Source organism: Cariama cristata, unplaced genomic scaffold (assembly GCF_000690535.1).
Source record: "Cariama cristata isolate BGI_N322 unplaced genomic scaffold, ASM69053v1 scaffold42491, whole genome shotgun sequence".
NCBI classification, from domain to species: domain Eukaryota; kingdom Metazoa; phylum Chordata; class Aves; order Cariamiformes; family Cariamidae; genus Cariama; species Cariama cristata.
This window is the reverse complement of record NW_009599547.1, coordinates 40790-57867: the sequence shown is the minus strand read 5'-3', so window position 1 is coordinate 57867 and position 17078 is coordinate 40790. Positions and strand designations below refer to the sequence as shown.

The 17078-nt window shown below is 45.2% G+C and overlaps 1 protein-coding gene across 1 annotated transcript in view; it reads left to right on the top strand.

Moving 5' to 3' along the window:
- Window positions 1-174: 174 nt before the first annotated feature.
- Window positions 175-17078, top strand: part of ZNF618 (zinc finger protein 618) — a 57687-nt gene continuing 40783 nt past the window's right edge. Inside the window, exons 1-2 of the mRNA XM_009709703.1 lie at window positions 175-244; window positions 13350-13433. Of these exons, the coding sequence (XP_009708005.1) occupies window positions 175-244; window positions 13350-13433 (154 nt within the window). The remainder of the gene's footprint in view (window positions 245-13349; window positions 13434-17078) is intronic.

Here is a 17078-nt window from a genome sequence, read left to right as displayed (position 1 = left end):
CTGTGGTGCCTCGGGGAGCTGGGTAGTGTGAGGAGACAGAGAGCGGTCATGAGCAGAGTTCCCGCTGCCCTGCTGCCTCAGCCCCCACAGAGGAGAGGCTGGGTGCTGCCAACCTCTCTGGTGTGATCAAGTCTCGTGGGATTTTTAAACCTTAAACCTGCAGTTGGAGGGGGGATGGTTCCTGCCCCGAGGAAGGACGTTGATAAACTGGAGCGGGTTCAGCACAGGCCCCTGGGCTGCCGAGGTGAGAAGGGGCTGAGGCATCAGGGCCTGTGCACCAGGGGGAGAGGTGGCTTCAGGGGGATCTGGTGGCAGACTGGTGGCCTTGGTGAGGGACTGATTGGGAAGATGGAGCCAGGCAGTCCACAGTGGCAGGAGAATGTGAGATAACGGGCATGAACTGGAAAGAAGAGAGGTTGAGGCTGTGTTAAAGGAAAAGCTTTTCCCCATGCTGTGGAGCAGGTTGTCCAGAGAGATTGTGTCTTCTGCTATCCTTGGAGGTTTACAAGACCAGCCCGGATAAAGTGCTGAGTAACCAGGTCTGAGCTCAGAGCGGACCCTGCTTTGAGCAGGAGGTCAGACCAGAGACCTGAGGTCTCTGCTGACCTGGATTTTGCTATGATCGTGTTAGGTGAGAGCCACGGTTTCCATTGGAAAGGTAAGTTACCAACCTTGGTGGTTACAGAAGGCAGCTTGGAAGCACCAAACTTACCCTGGGTGGATACAAAAATGTTAGATAAGTAGTACAGAAAAATAATAATTAAAAAAGTACAACCATGCCACCTTTTTTGAACTGCTGTTTCTTCAGGCCCGTTCTGTGATAGGTGAAGAGTTGGGGTTGGCATGAGGGAGTCTTGCCTTTCTGTCTGCAGAAGGAAGCAGGACTGACTTCACTGCAGGTGGGGGATAAAGATCCTCAGCCCTGAGCTGGAGCATCTCAGCAGCAACTGGCTATCACACAGTGTATACCCACTCCTGGTGCTCCCTGGAGGGGAGATGGGCTCTGCAGCTGGGCCCTTTCTCTTTCTGTTGACCCAGTGACATGTGGTGTCCAGCTCCGTGCAGGGGATGGAGACTCCTTCCCAGGCTCCTGTCATCTCCTTTGTTGTCCCTTTTTCAGTAGATGCTCTGCTGCCCATAGGTGTTTTACTTATACTGAATCTTTCCAGGCTTATCTCCTGGCCCCCTTGCTCTGAATTTTGACACTTCACCCCACTGTGTTCTCGGCTAGGTTTTGTGCATCCTGGGCCTGTTGTTTGGGTATTGGACATAGTATCCTTTTTGCCAGAGCTTGGAAACCACCTTGTGCAAAGAGATTTTTTTTTTCTGTAAGTCAGCTTTTCTCCTTCTTACTTGTGGGAATTTTTTTGGCTGAGAAAGACAGGGCAGAGTGAGGTGTGGAGGGTAAGAGAGGAAAAAGCATGAGGATTCATGCCTCTGCTGTGTGGGCAAACCCCATGTCATTTGAGCCATAGAAGGATTTGTGTGGACATAACTGCCTCTTCTGTGGTGACTGGGTCTTGGGGAGCAGGGGAGAATGGAAAGTCAGAGGCAGAAGTTGTCTTTCGGAGAGGACAGCAACAAGCAGCTGCTCTCTGCACCACAGGCTTCAAAGGATCTGTTGTGTTAGCGGTGGAGATGGAGCAGGGAGCAGTAAGAGAGGCAGGGACTGCTTCCATCTTCATGCAAGGCTGTACGAATCTGGCCCCCTCCCCAGGGCAGCAATTACTGAACTCCCTTTTTACCTGCCACACTCATTGCTATCCCAAAATAGTCTCGTCTAGCTGAAAGAGCTGGAGGCAAGACCAAGCCACCAGAGCAGGGAAGTGGTGAGTGTTGGGCTAAAGGATGGAGAAGGAAGATCCACCACAGCCATCCACCCCGGTGGAAGAACAGGCTGGGCATTTCACCTGTCTTACAGAGTGAACGTGAAACTGCTCGGCCGGTGCTGTTATTCCTAAGTGCAGATGGTTGTAATTTCCTGGCAAAGTCATCTTCCTCTTCCCCTCCTTGCTGGTGCAGTGAAATAGTTCAACTGTATTCTTTCCTCCCTGTGCCTTCCCCTCTGGGGCTGGATTAAATCCCTAGCCTACCCTGCTTGCCTCTGCACGGCTCTTCTCCTTTTTCTACTCAATGGCTCTCTTGTTTCCTTGTCAGTTTGTTTGCTCCTCATATATTTTAGGAATTTTTTATTTATCTTTCCTTTCCTGCTATTTTTGTTTTGCCTGCTGCTCCACTGCTATTCCTCTGTGACCCAATTTGGCTGTTTACACCCTTTCTATTACAGACGTCTGTATTGTTCAAATCTTCTGCTATTTCTGTCTCATTGGGAATCTCTAGATTCATGGTCTCTGCAGGCATGGTTTGCTGCCTTCTTCCAGAATTTCTCAGTATTTAAGGGATATGGCAAGATCTCGTTTTCCTCTCATGTGCTTCTCTCTGGCGCATAGATTGCATCCATCCTAAACTGGTGTGGATGCAGAGCTCCCTTGACCAGCAGTGGATCCTTGACATTAGTTCAAATAACTAGAACTGCAGGTTTTTAAAAGCTGATGAAGTTTTCTCCGTGGTGACCTTTTGGAGGCAGCCGTTACGCACAGCCAGAGCTGTCACCTAAAAAATCTGGGTGAAGGCAACCTTGTGTGTCAAATGAGGAGACATCTTGGCTGCTGCCTCTGCAGAGTTACAGCAAGGGCACCTTGGCTTGGGCCTAGGAGTAGTGGAGCTTTGGTGGCAGTCGGCTGTGTTGCGCTCCCTAGACTTACCCTGAGAGTGACGAGTCATGTTTGTTCTTGGGAGGCAAAGTCTGCACCTGGCCATACTGGGTCTGAGAGCAAGTCATGCTTGGCCTGTTGGGAGGATGAGTTACTGATTTGGTGGGTGAAGTTGTGTTGTCCCTTGCCTTCAGGTGAGAAGGACTGTGGTTAAGAAGAGGCTGCTGAGGGAAGGGCTGGCCTGGCCTTTTTTCCCTGGGAAGAAGGGAGCCACAGGACAAGCTGGGATGCAGCTGAGGCCAGTTGTTTGTTTGCTGCCTGCTTAAAGAGGAGACAGTGGTGTTTAGACTTTCCAGCTGGGAAGGCACTTTGAAGACTCCCTTGAGGAAAATCTGTTGCACTTATGTGATTATTTTCAGCCTTTGGGGTTTTTAGTCTATAGAATGTGTCTCTGGGACTCCCTTTTTTTTTTTTTTTTTGACCCATTCTTGAAGGGACACAGATCTGTGGTATTGAGGAGAGGATATGCTCATAGGGACATAGTTGCATGGCTTTGGGAGGTACTTTTCTAGCCTTGGCTCAGGGTCCAAGACCAGAATTCCCACATGTAGAGAGAAGAAAACAATGCAACCCACAGTGCTAATGTGTTAATAAAACGGCTTGTCTAACTGCTACCACTTTGTCTGGCAGGGAGGAGGAAGGGAGGAGAGAGGTTTTGAAAATAATTTTCTGTTTGATATTTTTTCCTAGGCAGGGGTAGCCAGTTTGATATCTAGGTGACTGACTATTCCTGTAGCAGAGTCTGTCAGTCTTTTCCGAGATGCTCACACACCTCTGTGGTTTGCTGCAGACTTTTGGAAGCCCTCGGGAAGAAGGTGTTTGGGCTAGATCTGCGGCATCATTCTCCGTGGAAATTCCAGTCATGTTTAGGGGAGTTAGAAACTTTACAAAAACACTCTCCCTCCTGCTGCTCACATACCACAGGAAATTCTTGGCAACCTGACAGATAGCTAAATAAAACCACTGGCAAGCAGGGGTCCACAAGCCCTGCGCCAGCAGGGACAGTATGCCAGAGACACAGCTGTAGGAAGCATCACCTCTGACGTGAACAGGTATTTGCACTGTGCTGGGTCATGAAGCAAGTTGTGTTCGGGGGGTTGCGTTCAGCGCACGTGTCACAACAGCTTTAAGAGCTAGGCTGGGACCAGTGTTGGATCAGCAGTCCTGCCCATGGCAGTGCCTATACCTGGGAGCTGTGGTTGGCTTTTAGGAAGGAAACCCAGGATGGTCTCCATGCTGACAACCTGTTTCTGGGCTCATCCCCAGGAGGCAGAGGGGAATATGAGCTTCCACCGGTACAGCCCTGGTCTCCAGAGCATGGTAGCCTTCACTGTTTCCAGATCTGTAACTCTGCTACACATTATGGATTGTAATATTCAAGCTATAGGATTTTGGTATTATTTTCTGTAGGAAAGAGGAATTTATGTACAAGAACATCTCCAAAATAACCATAACTGGCTTGCAGAGCTCAAAGTGGGACTGTGAGTTTTGTGGTTGCCCATGAAACCTTAATTGATCTGGGAGTACATAAGCACCTAAGCTTTTGTCTATGTGCTCACTGCTGCTTTTTCTAATAGTGTCTCTGGCTCTTTGGATGGAATTAAGGTTACTCTGGCAACTGTTAATAGGGCAGTTGGCTAATTTCAGCTTACCAATGGCCTTTTAATACCTGTTTTCAAAATACCAAATGTTAACAAATACAGCAAATAGTGCTACTAGTCCATAATACTTCTAAGCCTTTTGCCTGGATGAGCCTCGGATCACTTTACAGAGGAGTTTGGTATTCTGCAGGCAGGCAGGGAAGCAGCAGGACGGAAAGAAAGTGACTTGGCCAGAGGCAACCAGCGGGCGAGTGGCAAAGGAAGAAAGTGCAAGTCTCGGGGCTTGCAGCCCAGTCGCTGTCTTCTGGGCACAGCCTTACGCTGATGGGTTGCATTTCCGTGCCATGTGAGAGAAATCAGAACAACAAATGCACCGAGAAATGGGAGGAGAAGAATTGCTAAAAGTTCAAGATTTCTTAAACTATAGCCGGTGTATTAACTTCACGTATGTCTGGTTAGCTATTTGAGACTTAGTAAGTGTTCCTCTTCTCAGGGGAGAAGTCTTGAGCCTGATGGAGCAATGCTTATTAATTTTATTGGGAAGAGTCTTACAATTCCTGGAATCTTTAAATAAAATGCTGTTGAAAGTGGGAAGAATCAGGAAGAGGTGATTTTGGGAGCCTTGAATTCGTCTCCAGTGAGGTTGGCTGAGTTCAGGGCACCTTGCTGATAGTGTGGTTTGCTCTGTTCTTTCACCCTGGTAATAGCTTTTTTGAGGACCATGACAAACAAGGTGTCATTTAAAAGCAGGTAGCGCTCACAGGCAGTGCTAGCCATGAGTGTGAAGTTTGCTCTGTTAGACTGTTAGCATGTCACCAGCCAGTTATTCTGTGATGTGCAGGAAGACAACATGAAAAAACAGTTCCACTAAAACAAGCTATTTCAAATGCTCCACTTGCTTTCATTCCTAGCGGTGTTGCAGTTTGTTACTATGGCAATTCAGTGACATTTGCTGGAGGTTGGAAGACCACTAATGGTTGTTTTCTGGTAGATCCCATTCTTTCTGTCTCCATCTCCTGCTTTTGCGTACACGCAATTCTGTTCAAGAGGCAAAGCTGGATTTTGTGCTGTTTCTCAAAAGCAGATCCCTGTGCTCATACTGCCAGCAGGTTGCTCACTCCTACACAGCTCTTCTGTGGACTCCAACATTTGGGAGGTACCTGACAGCCCAGCATACAAATCCTGTCTGTAAGCCCAGACCATCCTTTGCTTGGCAGTGCCTGACAGCCTCCTTCACTTGTGCCTTAAATTCTAGCACAAACAAGAGCAACTTTCCTAGTGTATTTATGTTTGCTGTGGCCAGCCCCACAGATTGAAGACTCCTGGGCCAGATCCCACAAAATCCCAATACTGATCCCAAGTAACACAACCTGTTTTTTCTTTGTGTCTGGTGGCCTTTCTGTTGTGTTGGAACCCCTCTGTCGTGTTTGCAGATAAATTTTGAAAAACAATATTACCATCTCACAGGTGATGATATTTACCAGGTATTTCAGACCTCCCTGTTGTGTTATCAGGTTGCAAGAGGGGCAAAAAGTGGTCTTTGGATACTGTGTGATAATGTTACATCACTTCACACACCCCGTGAGCACGAACGTGGTGCGAAGCTTTTCTGGAGTGGGTGGGAAGTTCTGGCACTAAAGAGCAAGTGTCCTGGAAGGAGGCAGGAGTCTCTCCATGTTGCCCTTTTGAAGGGGACAGAGAAGTGACAGTATTTACTGGAAAAAAATGGATTTACCAGAGCGCTTAATGGTCTTGTGACATTGCGGAGAAAGGTATATGGGAAGGTATATGGGAACTGGCAGAACCAAGGATGAGCAGGAACCCCGCCGTGCCTGAGGCAAGACTGAGGACAGCAGCAGTACAGATGGGAGAGGGGCTATGTCCAAGCCATGGTCAGCAGTGTCGTACCCCCACCCAGGCTGGAGCCCCCCAGCCTTCCCCCAAGCAGGAGCACTCTGTGGAGCAGAAGTCAGAGGCAGCTGGCAGAGCAGAGCTGCAGAGCTGAGACGAGAGGCAGGAACTCCCATGCCCTGCACAGCAGCAGCAGAAGGCAGGCTGTACCCTCCCTCTTGGCTCCCACAGAGGAGGTGGTTTTCAACTGTGCTTTATTGAGGGAGGAAAAAACACTCCCCTGTGGTCAGGTAAACGTGACATGTGCTGGGGTCAGCAATGGGTCTTACTGGAGGAGCTGCCTGAGTGGGAGACCTTGTGGTGAGAAGTGTTGGAAGGACGGTGCAAGAGATGAGCTCATAGCCTGCTGCAAGGCACTGGCCTGAGTTAACTGGAATTCATCAGCCTGTACGTGAGGGCAGCAAGTGTCTGTTCATTAGGAGTAGCTGCTGATTGCTCCTGAAACTAGAGTTGATGACTCTGAGCTAGCATTTCAATGCAGTTTTCCTTCTTGTCGTCTCAAGAAGACTCCTTCCCCTTGCACAAAGGCAGAGGAAAAATGACTAGATGAAATTCGTGATTGTTACTGATGAAAATTTGGGCTGGCATTGATGGCTGTGAGCTTGCAAGAATTTAGAAGTAGATTTGGGCTCCATAAAGTTTCATTGCTTCATAGATAGAACATCCTCAAGGTTGTTTTTCTAATGTGTTCTTCTGAAATTTACTGTGCGGACTGTTTCTCAACCTCTCAGACGTGAGGCCTTTCCCTCCTAGCCCCAGGTGGGACTTTGTGCCTGTAGCCCATCTGAACTCCTCTTTGCTGTAATTAAACTGAAGTCTTGTCTTTCCCTCTATGGCGAGGCTTTATCACTCTTCCCAGTTTGTAGTAACTTTTTAATGTGTGTGCTAGTTTTGACTGGGGCAGAGTTACTTTTCTTCACTGTAGCTGGTACGGGGCTGTGGTTTGGATTTGTGACCCAAACAGTGCTGATAACCCAGGGATGTTTTCGTTACTGCTGAGCAGGGCTTGCGCAGAGCCAAGGCCTTTTCTGCTCCTCACCCCACCCCACCAGCGAGGAGGCTGGGGGGGGCACAAGGAGTTGGGAGGGGACACAGCCGGGACAGCTGACCCCAATGACCCAAGGGATATCCCACACCATATGACGTCATGCTCGGCGTATACAGCTAGGGGAAGAAGAAGGAAGGGGGGGACATTGGGAGTGATGACATTTGGCTTCCCAAGTCACCATTAGGCATGATGGAGCCCTGCTGTCCTGGAGATGGCTGAACACCAGCCTGCCCCTGGGCAGTGGGGAATGAATTCCTTGGTTTGCTTTGCTTGCGCACACGGCTTTTGTTTTCCCTATTAAACTGTCTTTATCTCAGCCCACGGGTTTTCTCACTTCTGCTCTTCTGATTCTCTCCCTCATCCCACTGCGGGGGAGTGAACGAGCAGCTGCGTGGGGCTTAGCTGCTCGCTGGGGTTAAACCAAGACAATGTATTATGTGTTGCTTTCTCTATTCAAGTGAGTTGTGTTACTGCATTGGGGGTACAAACTTTGTGTTTGGATACTGGTATCCTACAGAGAGAAAAACACAGATAGATCTTCCAGGGAAGACAAGGTGCAGCTGGTGATACAGAGTTTGTGAGCTCTGTTGGTACAGTCCCGGCTTTAGTATCTTCTCCGACTCAAAACTGGCCCTCAAGAAGAGACTGAGAAATGGATGGACCACACTCTCCTCTCCTCTTGAGTGACAGATCGCTGTACTGCAGACCAAAATCATGCTGCAAACTACAATTTATAAAATGCTGAGAAGCATTTCAACTCCAAGGCTACCAGTTCTGCCAGTGCAATCTAGGGAAGGCAAAACCAGTCAGCACGTTTTCCTTGTGCTGTGTCACATAGGAGCAAATACCAGGGAAGGCAGAGATGCACAGTATTTGCTGCAGTGTCACAGAGTTGAAAATAACTGTTTTTAAGGATAGATACCCTTACAATACAAGAGGTACCAAAATGGTCTTCAGAAGAGGTACTCCAGTCCCAGCTATGTATGTGATGAAGCTGGCAGGCCAACCCAGTATCTCTCAGTTTTTGTGTTACCCACTGGGTGCCATCACTATCCCTGGTTCAGAGCTTGACTCCAAGCTTGGGCTTTGCCATAGCCTACAGAGGGAAGCACATGGCTCTGGGACAGCAGAGATGGCTGCCAGGGACATTGCCAGCCTGTTCAGCCCTCTCATGCTGAAGCTCCCACATTGTGGCACAGTTTTTTAGCGGGTGCCTTATGATGGCTGAGTCATTTCCTTTGCCAGATCTTCAGTCTCTCTTATCAAGTACCTAGATGTAGTGAAGCATTTATGCCTCAATGCAAGGTATGTTTTAGTTTGTGATGATAGCCCAACTCCTGTCAGATTGTTGATGGGTCAGGAGGTACGTCTTTTGAAAATTAAATATAACTGTGCCGTTGTCTGTGAGCTTTATTTTCTCCTTCCCCATTCATAGTAGTATCATTCTTGCTTATTGTCTGCTCGATTGGACCTGGATACTGGGCTAAGATAGGACATTCGGTGATAGGGGGCACACTACTTTTGTCTGGGTCTAAGGATGTAGGCTGCAAACAGAATGTTTTTCTTTCCAGTTTCTTAGTCAAATGCATTCAACTCCCTCACCTGTTTATAGGGCAGCATCCATGAGGAGTGTGTCTCTCTACTGTGTGACATTATTTAGTTACAAGATTTAGTTACAAGGAGAAAAAAAGAAAATTGCAATTTTTTTTTCCAAAATGGAATACATAGTAAATATTTCACAACCCCATAAATAAAAAAATATTGGCCTGATCTTTTAAAAACATATTTCCCTTTGGGCTCTGCCTAAGCATGAGAAAGTTCAGCCTAACAGGGAATTTATTTGAAAAAGCAGTGAAAGGTTAGAAGCAAGGATGTGGGCTGGAATATGCCTTGCAAACGTTAACTATGAGGCGTAGTGCTAATGCCTTGCATGTGCAAAAACATTTTGAGGGTTGTGAATTTAAACCATGAATTTAATATATGCAAAATTAAGTTTTCTTGCCCAGACCTTACGCATACAGGATATGGTGATTTTAATGTTCTGACTAGTGATGGGAAGATATGTAAGTGGTTTTCTGGTGTTAATTTAAGGTTAAGGAAGAACCTTCAGCATCTCCATTGTTTGATTAATTTTAAATGTTCAAATCTACAACCTTAATGTTTCCTTAAAGTAAATTTTAGCTTTTGATTTCCTTTTACTTTTTGGGGGGTACCAGAACGAAAAATGGAAAGTTCCACCGTTGTGCTTGGTAAAACTTACTAATGCCTTACACAATTAAAAGCCAAATGTAAATGATATCTGTGTGTGTGTGCACACCCACACACACGTGTCAAAGTGAACGATTAGTCATTTACAACTGTGTGATTAATTTTTCCAATGTTCTTATTTAATAATTCTTCCACTCCTTGGGGAGAGCTATACAAATGGATTTTATTTTTCTAATGTGTTTGCATTTTAGGTAGGTAAAGTCTCTTTAGATTCCCTTTTGCCTAACACGTAGATGAATATATTCATCTTCAAATTTAAATGACCAATGGGCTGAGACCAAGAATAATAAATTTCAATGCAGGAAGAAGACATTAAGAAAATAATAAGGACCTTAGTACTGGGATCTACAGCGTGAAAACATTGTGACCTTAAGGCCTGAGATATGTTCCTTCAGTGCTGTAGTTGTTGCCTTCCACAAAAGGATATTTCTTTGCAGCTCTGGGGCTGTCGTCTTTCATTCTTGCCTGGAACAAGACTTTTTTGGCAAGGTGCAGTGCTGTCTGTTGCACCTTAACACAGGTTACTCCTGTCTTGCTTTTAGATTCTCCTTCTCCACGTACATTGCAGGGCTGGAATGGGAGAGAGTTCATCACTGCAGTTTCTCGGGTTTTCTGTAACATGGGAGATCTGTTTCCCTTTGCTTTTCTGTGCTGCTGTTCGCTAGTTCTGACCCAGTGCCTTCACATTACAGCACCGATGTCTTTTTTGAGGCTGGGTGAAATAGGTAACAGTTCTTGGACCTGTTTTTATAATAGGGTAAATTTGAAGTCGCTCTTCTGACATAACTGTTATACTAATGGTTCTTTTTGGATGTTCTCACTTCGGGTATCCTGTTGAGTGTCTTGCCTTTTAACCACATAAGGTGTGCTCAGGAGCATGACACACATGCAGTCATGCTGGAGGGTTTGATCGTCATGCAAGTCCTGCAGTTCCATAGCTCTGGAGAGGACCAGTTTCTCTGTATGTAATTTTAATCTAAGATTTTAGAAAAGAATACTTTCAAGTTGTCTATAAATCTGTGATCATCACATGATCTTATACAGAAAATTGCAAATATACCCATAAAAATTAAATTTCTTCCCCTTTCCCAGATACTGGCCAAATGGATCATGTTTACAGAAATCTGGATGTTAATACTTTGCAACAAATCTCTTAAAAAATTCCTAGGCAGCAAAATTGATGGAGAAATTCTAACAAAAATGGTATGCATTTTAGTGATACCAGACTGTTCTGATCATCCGTCAGTTTGTCCTGAAAATGCCAGGAGAGCTTTATTGAAGATAGAAATACATCCCTCCACCATTGGTGAAGAAGGGATACACTTTCCATCTTCCAACATAGGTTGAAATTTAGCAGCAGAAAAGATATACAAACAGCAATGCCATTTATTATTCCAAATTCTTCTTTCAGCCTGAACCTTTGTCTGTTGAGCTGCTTGTTGGCATTTCAACAATGTTGAACCTGAATAGCACACAAAAAACCAAAACACTTTAAGTATTTTAAGTATTTAAATTCTCAGTGTTTTCACTTCTAAGGATATTCATAACCAGGAAAGGCAGAGCAATGCAAGGATTACCTTCTTCAGACCTCTTCCTTTGAACCCAAGCAAAAATGTCGCGTTCCTTATTATCTTGGGTGATTGTAAAGAGGAAGGTTCTGCATCCTTCCTAGCTTACTTGAATTTGATTTTGTTCTTTACAAAGTTTTATGAAGCCAGGATCTCTTCTTCAGGGCTGCTCAGTCGTTTAACTATCACTTTGCCTTTCCACTTTGGAAACTAGGCAGTGATACTCTGTGCGAATTCGCATCTTGAAATCACAGTAAGAACAAAATTTCTAGTCACGGACAAATGAGTAGGAAAAAGTCAGGATGAGGTTTGCTTTTGCTTTATGAAACTCTCAGTGCTACCTCATTTAATCTAAACAGTTGTGAAGTAGGTAAGTAGTGTGTTCCCAGCCCAACTATTTTAATTCCCAAAGGAAGTTAAAATAAAATCGCCTTTATTGTGTGTTGTGCGTAACTCCACAATGTGGGCTGAATTGAATTTTTCACTTAAGACAGAGATTCAGCATCCTCATTGATATAAAAGATAAATCCTCCTGAATCAACAAGTTAGGGATGTACAAGCACACCTATTTTTTTTTAATTATGCAAGATTGAAGCTGTTCGTTGTCAAATTGCTGGTAGTAGCACCTTAACATGCTCTTTTCAACATTCTTTATAGTTACACTTCGTTACAATTTGAATAAAAAATCAACACTGCCCTGAAGTGACACCAGAATGAAGTATGAAACTAGATCTGCGGGTGTTATATTGTCTGGTGTGTCTGAATGTTGTCATGGAGTATGAATATCCTGGTTCATAATGCTGATTTTGGGGATAATCATAATATGCCATAATATTTTTGCTTTAAATTGCTGATGTTTACTGTCTGTTTGGATTCGACTTTTAACATACTTTTAACTGTGGGAGAAGGAAATTCACTGATGTGTAACATCCTGAGAATGCCTGGGAAGACTTTTCTCTCTCAACATCCAGTGAGTAGTACCCAAAACTCCTTTTCCCCAAAATGTTTAAAAAAAAATTACAGTATGTGACCATCAGACTATTATGAACAAGGGGACTGTCTTTCAGAAATTAATTCAGGATATTCCCCTCTGTATGGAAGTTCCTGCTAGTCTGGCATCAAGTTTCCAAACCTGGAGGGATTACCTACAGCCCTGATTGGTCTGCATTTAAATCTCCTGTCGTGCTGATACATTCAGCTGACACATGGTTTGGATAAAGTATCACAGAATACATAGAATTCACTGGCCACCTACTTGAAGGCCGCTTAAAAAATGCTGTAAGGTGAAGTCAATCCTGTAGCTGCTGAATGCATCTGCAACAGCTCTTCTTAGGAGCTGGGACTAAGCTCTGAAGTGCTTCAGCAAGAAACCAAGGTGCCCTCCCACCTGTCCTTTAGCCCCTTGCCAGCTTGAAGGTGAGCTAACATCTTGCACCATTTTTTTGGTAATTTTAAGGATTTGGCTCCTCTGTGTGAGGGTTTGGGATTACCTTTTTAGTGGCTTGGTAGTTTGCAGCCTGAGGACCCCGCTTTGCAAAGCATGGGAAGCACCATGCTAGGTTAAGCCAATGTATTCCTAGATGTCTCCTGTGTTCCTGACAAAGGCCAAATGTTTGTGGGAAGGAAGTAAATGATCATGAAATGAGTGATCTTGGAATAGTTTACTCACAGGGAAAGTTTTTTCCTAACCTCCACTTAGGAGCTGGCTTGTGCTTTTGTGTGTGAGGGTTTCTGTCCTGTCCAAATTTCTGGATTTTATTATTATTTAATCCTTACTAATGTAACTCTAGATACTTTAATCCTCGTAAGGGGTTGCTGCTGACTTTGGGCTCAGTCCTGCTCCCTTTTCAAGGAATTTTGCCATTAGACACCTTGAAGTTGAGCTCTGATGTAGATTGCAACTGATTTTACTGGCAACTCTCTACTTGGCTGTAAAATGCAGTTGTAAAGCTCGTAACTTCTGTGCAGGAACACTGTTTGAATGAGGAGTAGATGGAGGTCCACTGGCAGTAAGTTCTATGTCCACAAACTTGCATTCTGCCTCTCCCCACTGCCAGTCCAGCCTCTAGGAGGAAGTCCCTAAGATGCCAAAGGGTTAGATAAAAGGAATTGTCTGTGAACCTGCGCGGGGAATATCCTGCTAGCTTAGGAATCCATAAATATGTTCCTTTCCATCTAGGTGCCCCTCTGGCTGCGGAAAGGGAGAAGAAGCCTCTCTCCAGAGCTGTCTTTGTGCTGCCCTGGGTGGAATCCACAGAAACAAGTGAGGGTCCCAGATGTTTTTTCTCCCTGCTGTGCTGTAAGGAAGTAGTAGCTGCGCTGTTTTCCTCTGGGTCTTCTTCTGGGGAGGCTGCTCAGGTAGTCTGTGCTCTGGACACAGCTCAGAAAGGTGTTTCCCAGTGGCGAGCATGCAGCATGTACCTCAGAAAATGCCAGCCTTCCCTGTTTCTTTGCATTAGATGGTTTAATCGTGGTGACTTTGACTCTTAGGGGAGAGTGTTGGAGTTGCTTATGGTTCCTTTCAGCGAGGCAGACATCCCAGGAAAGATGGTGCTTTTTTCAGGTACTGCTACACAGCCATTCACCAGCTCCAGCCCTCTGTGTTCGTCACTAGGAGGACTCAGAAGGACTCCAGCATCTGCCAGTAGATTTTCAGGAAGCAGTTAAGGAATGTGAAGCTGAACATCTCATGGACTGTCCTGTGATCCACTGGCTGTGGCTGGAGGACAATGGTGATACTTCATTGTCACATAAGCCTCACTTAGAAAACCTGTTTGGGAGGAGAAACATCACAACCTCAAATAGAGAAATGACAGATAAATGTATTGCAATGGGCTTAACTGCAAGAAATCCAGACCCCTTCCCCTTTCAGAGATGCTGCTGGACTTCATCACTGTTGGGGAAACCTTGTTTCCCAAGATGAGCCAGGAATGTGAAATTCCTGGAGGCTTGGTTCTTCCTTTGCCGTTCTCAAACATTATGGCATAAAAGTGCCACCCTGACCATGGAGCAGGACAAGTAGCGCTATCCAGACTGCCCTCTCTTCTTTTTTTAATTTTGGTGCTTTTTTGACTGGGTGCTGGAACACTGCTGGGTTTTAGGAATAATTCAGCAGGCTCTTGCAATCTATTTATATTCAGCAGTTTTGCCCTTCCCCATTTGGAGGTTGTCCCTACTAGACAGCTATTTCTGCAGTGCTGTGTAAGAGTAGGATCACTTAGGATTCAAGAGGATCTGCAACGTGCCTAGTTGCCCTGAGAGCTGCTCTGTCAAGTAGCTTTTGCAACTTCTTCCATTTGAAAGGTCAGTATGAATTCTGGGTGAGGTGAAAATTGTTCTTCACCTTGGAGAAGTCCTTAAGGAGCTCCCGCAGCCAGCTGTGTGGAGATCTCATCATTCTGGCCTCTTAACGGGAGGTGGTGTCATCATTGCAGTGATGTCATCTGGATGATGTATGTAACTTTTTCCAATTCGATTTCTGTGATGCTGCGCAGAGCTCTTTGAGCCCAGTGGAAACTAGTTTGTACACAGTTTTTGTGATCTCAGATTCTTGCACTTAAGAGGGTGGGTTAAGTGAGCGGTATTTTTAGCTTGTGATACAAAAGTCTTGATCTTTCAACAAATTTCTGATTGCTATCATTTCTTTCCTGGATTTCTAGAGCAAAATCCACTGAGACCCTGGGCCAAGTGCCCTAAGGAAAGGAACCTCTTCTGCCTGCCACTGTTGGGCATGTGTTCTCTGCCCTCCCTCTTTCCTGCCAAAATGAAATATATGCTTTCTTCTCTGCTGAATATTTGAAGCAAAAAAACCCCAAAAAACCTCAAAATATTTGATACATTATTTAGGAAGAAAGGTGACCTGGCTGATCATCCCCTAGGGCAGGGTATTTCAGCAGCTACAAGTCATTGCTGAACGCAGACTGCACAACAGGAGCCAGCCAGCAGCAGCCCCTGGAGACAGACAGAAAAGAGCAGGACGTTCTCTGTCTTTTACTGGAAGTGTACCTGCAAGCAGAGTGGTCAGAAACGCTTTCGGGTCCTGTGGAGTTATTTGTTGGGGTTCTTGAAAAACCTGCCTGTTTGCCATCTCAGTACATTAGTCTTTTATATCTGAGGAGCTGCTTTGTAACAAGGCTGTTGCTTGCCTTTTTTCCTAGTAAGACATGGTACTGTATTTTGGTGCGTGTATTTCACAAGATTAAATGTGGGCTGTCTAAGTATATTAGGCTGCTACTTCTTAGACCTCCTTCTGAAATCACTGCTCCTCTTGAAAAGACTCGTGAGCTTGAAGGACGAATGATATTTACTGGAGTTTGGTTTTTAATTAGATGTCTTTTAAGCATTTTGAAACTCTAGATTTGCAGCAGTGTAATACGGGGATTGCTCAGCTTGCAGCAAGGATGTGTTCTGCAGGTCTGTTGCCTGAATACCAGTAAGGGACAGCACTGAGCCTCTGTGCTATGGGCTAATTGGTATCCTTCCCTGTAGTCCTAGTAGTGCCCGTTGGGATGTTTTTGCTTTTGGTGGAGCTGCACTATGTCTGCCTGGTGATAGGAGAGAGCTTGAATCTGAGCAGACTTGCTTAAGTAGCGTTAGTTTGGCTGTGTCTGGTACCATCTCTTCAGAGGTTTAGGGATGAGGCTTTCAGGATGGGCTTGCAGGCACACCTGAGCACTTGGGAGTCTCTCGTAGCTCTTCCCATTATGTTAAATATACTGGGTATGGTGCCCCAGCTGGGGTCTACCTTGGTGTAGCAGTTACAACAGGAAAAGTAGTAGTGTACAGGCTAATTCTGCTTAGTGAGTGTCTTGCTAAGACAGCTGCCACTGCTGGGAACAGCACTGGAGTATTTGATGGCTGTGAGCAAAAAGAGCTTTATTGGGTAAGAAGGAAGAAGTCTGGCACTTGGGTGCAGCCCTGGAAGCGTGACCGTTGTTCAAAGAGGGTAAAGCTTATCTACACATTGGCAGTCCCCTGATACTTTCTGAATTCTCTGTAGACCTCCTCATCTCTGAGGCTTGGCACCATTTACTGGGTGTTGTCTCCTGTAAAGAGTCAAGGAAGAGATTAGTGCCAATACCAGCTGGAACAAATTCTTACTTCTCATAATGACTTGTTTCACTGTAATCTCTAGAGATCATTCTTCCTTAGGGAGAACAGTCCCCTAACAAAACAAGCAAAACCCTATTCCCTCGGGGTGTGCTATGATAACTTTGTATCATGTTTTCATTTTCCCCCCACTGCCTAGAGAAGGAAGTGGTCATACCCAGCAGCTGCTACGCAAGTCTCGGTTATTGACAGTGAGATGCTCACAATCTTTCCTAAGTTACAGAGACTACAACTTCCCATGCCTGTTTGAATCTGTGAAATGGTGTGTCTCTAGCATTTAGTTTTATTCTGTTCTAACAAGTCTCCTTATTTATTGGGCACTTTTCTTCCAAACTAAGGCCTTAATGGTTTTCTTCCTGTAAATGGAGGTATTGGAAGTGCTTGGTATTTGGTACTCCTTTGAAGAATTGGTCTTCATTTCACCTATCACATGGCTCATTACACTTCAAAAACGAGGTTGGTTTCGTGTCTTGGGGACGCCCAGCGATGTGGGACTGATTACTGATGACACGTTAGGAATTTTTGCTGCTAATAGTTGACTGTATCTTTTTTGCAACAGATATACAGATATTCACTCACAATCATTAGATTCTCTTTGTTGTCAGAAAGTTTCCAGGGTAGATTGAGACCCTCAGCACCATTGTACGACCACAGAAGGAGACTGCCTAAGATTATATAATGAAAAATAGTTAAATGTGACCCACCAGTGCTTTTATCGCTTGAATGTTGTTGCAGTCGTGTTTTGCTTCTCCTCCTCCTCTTCCTTAAGCAGTGAACTGTCTGAAGCAGTGAATCCTTT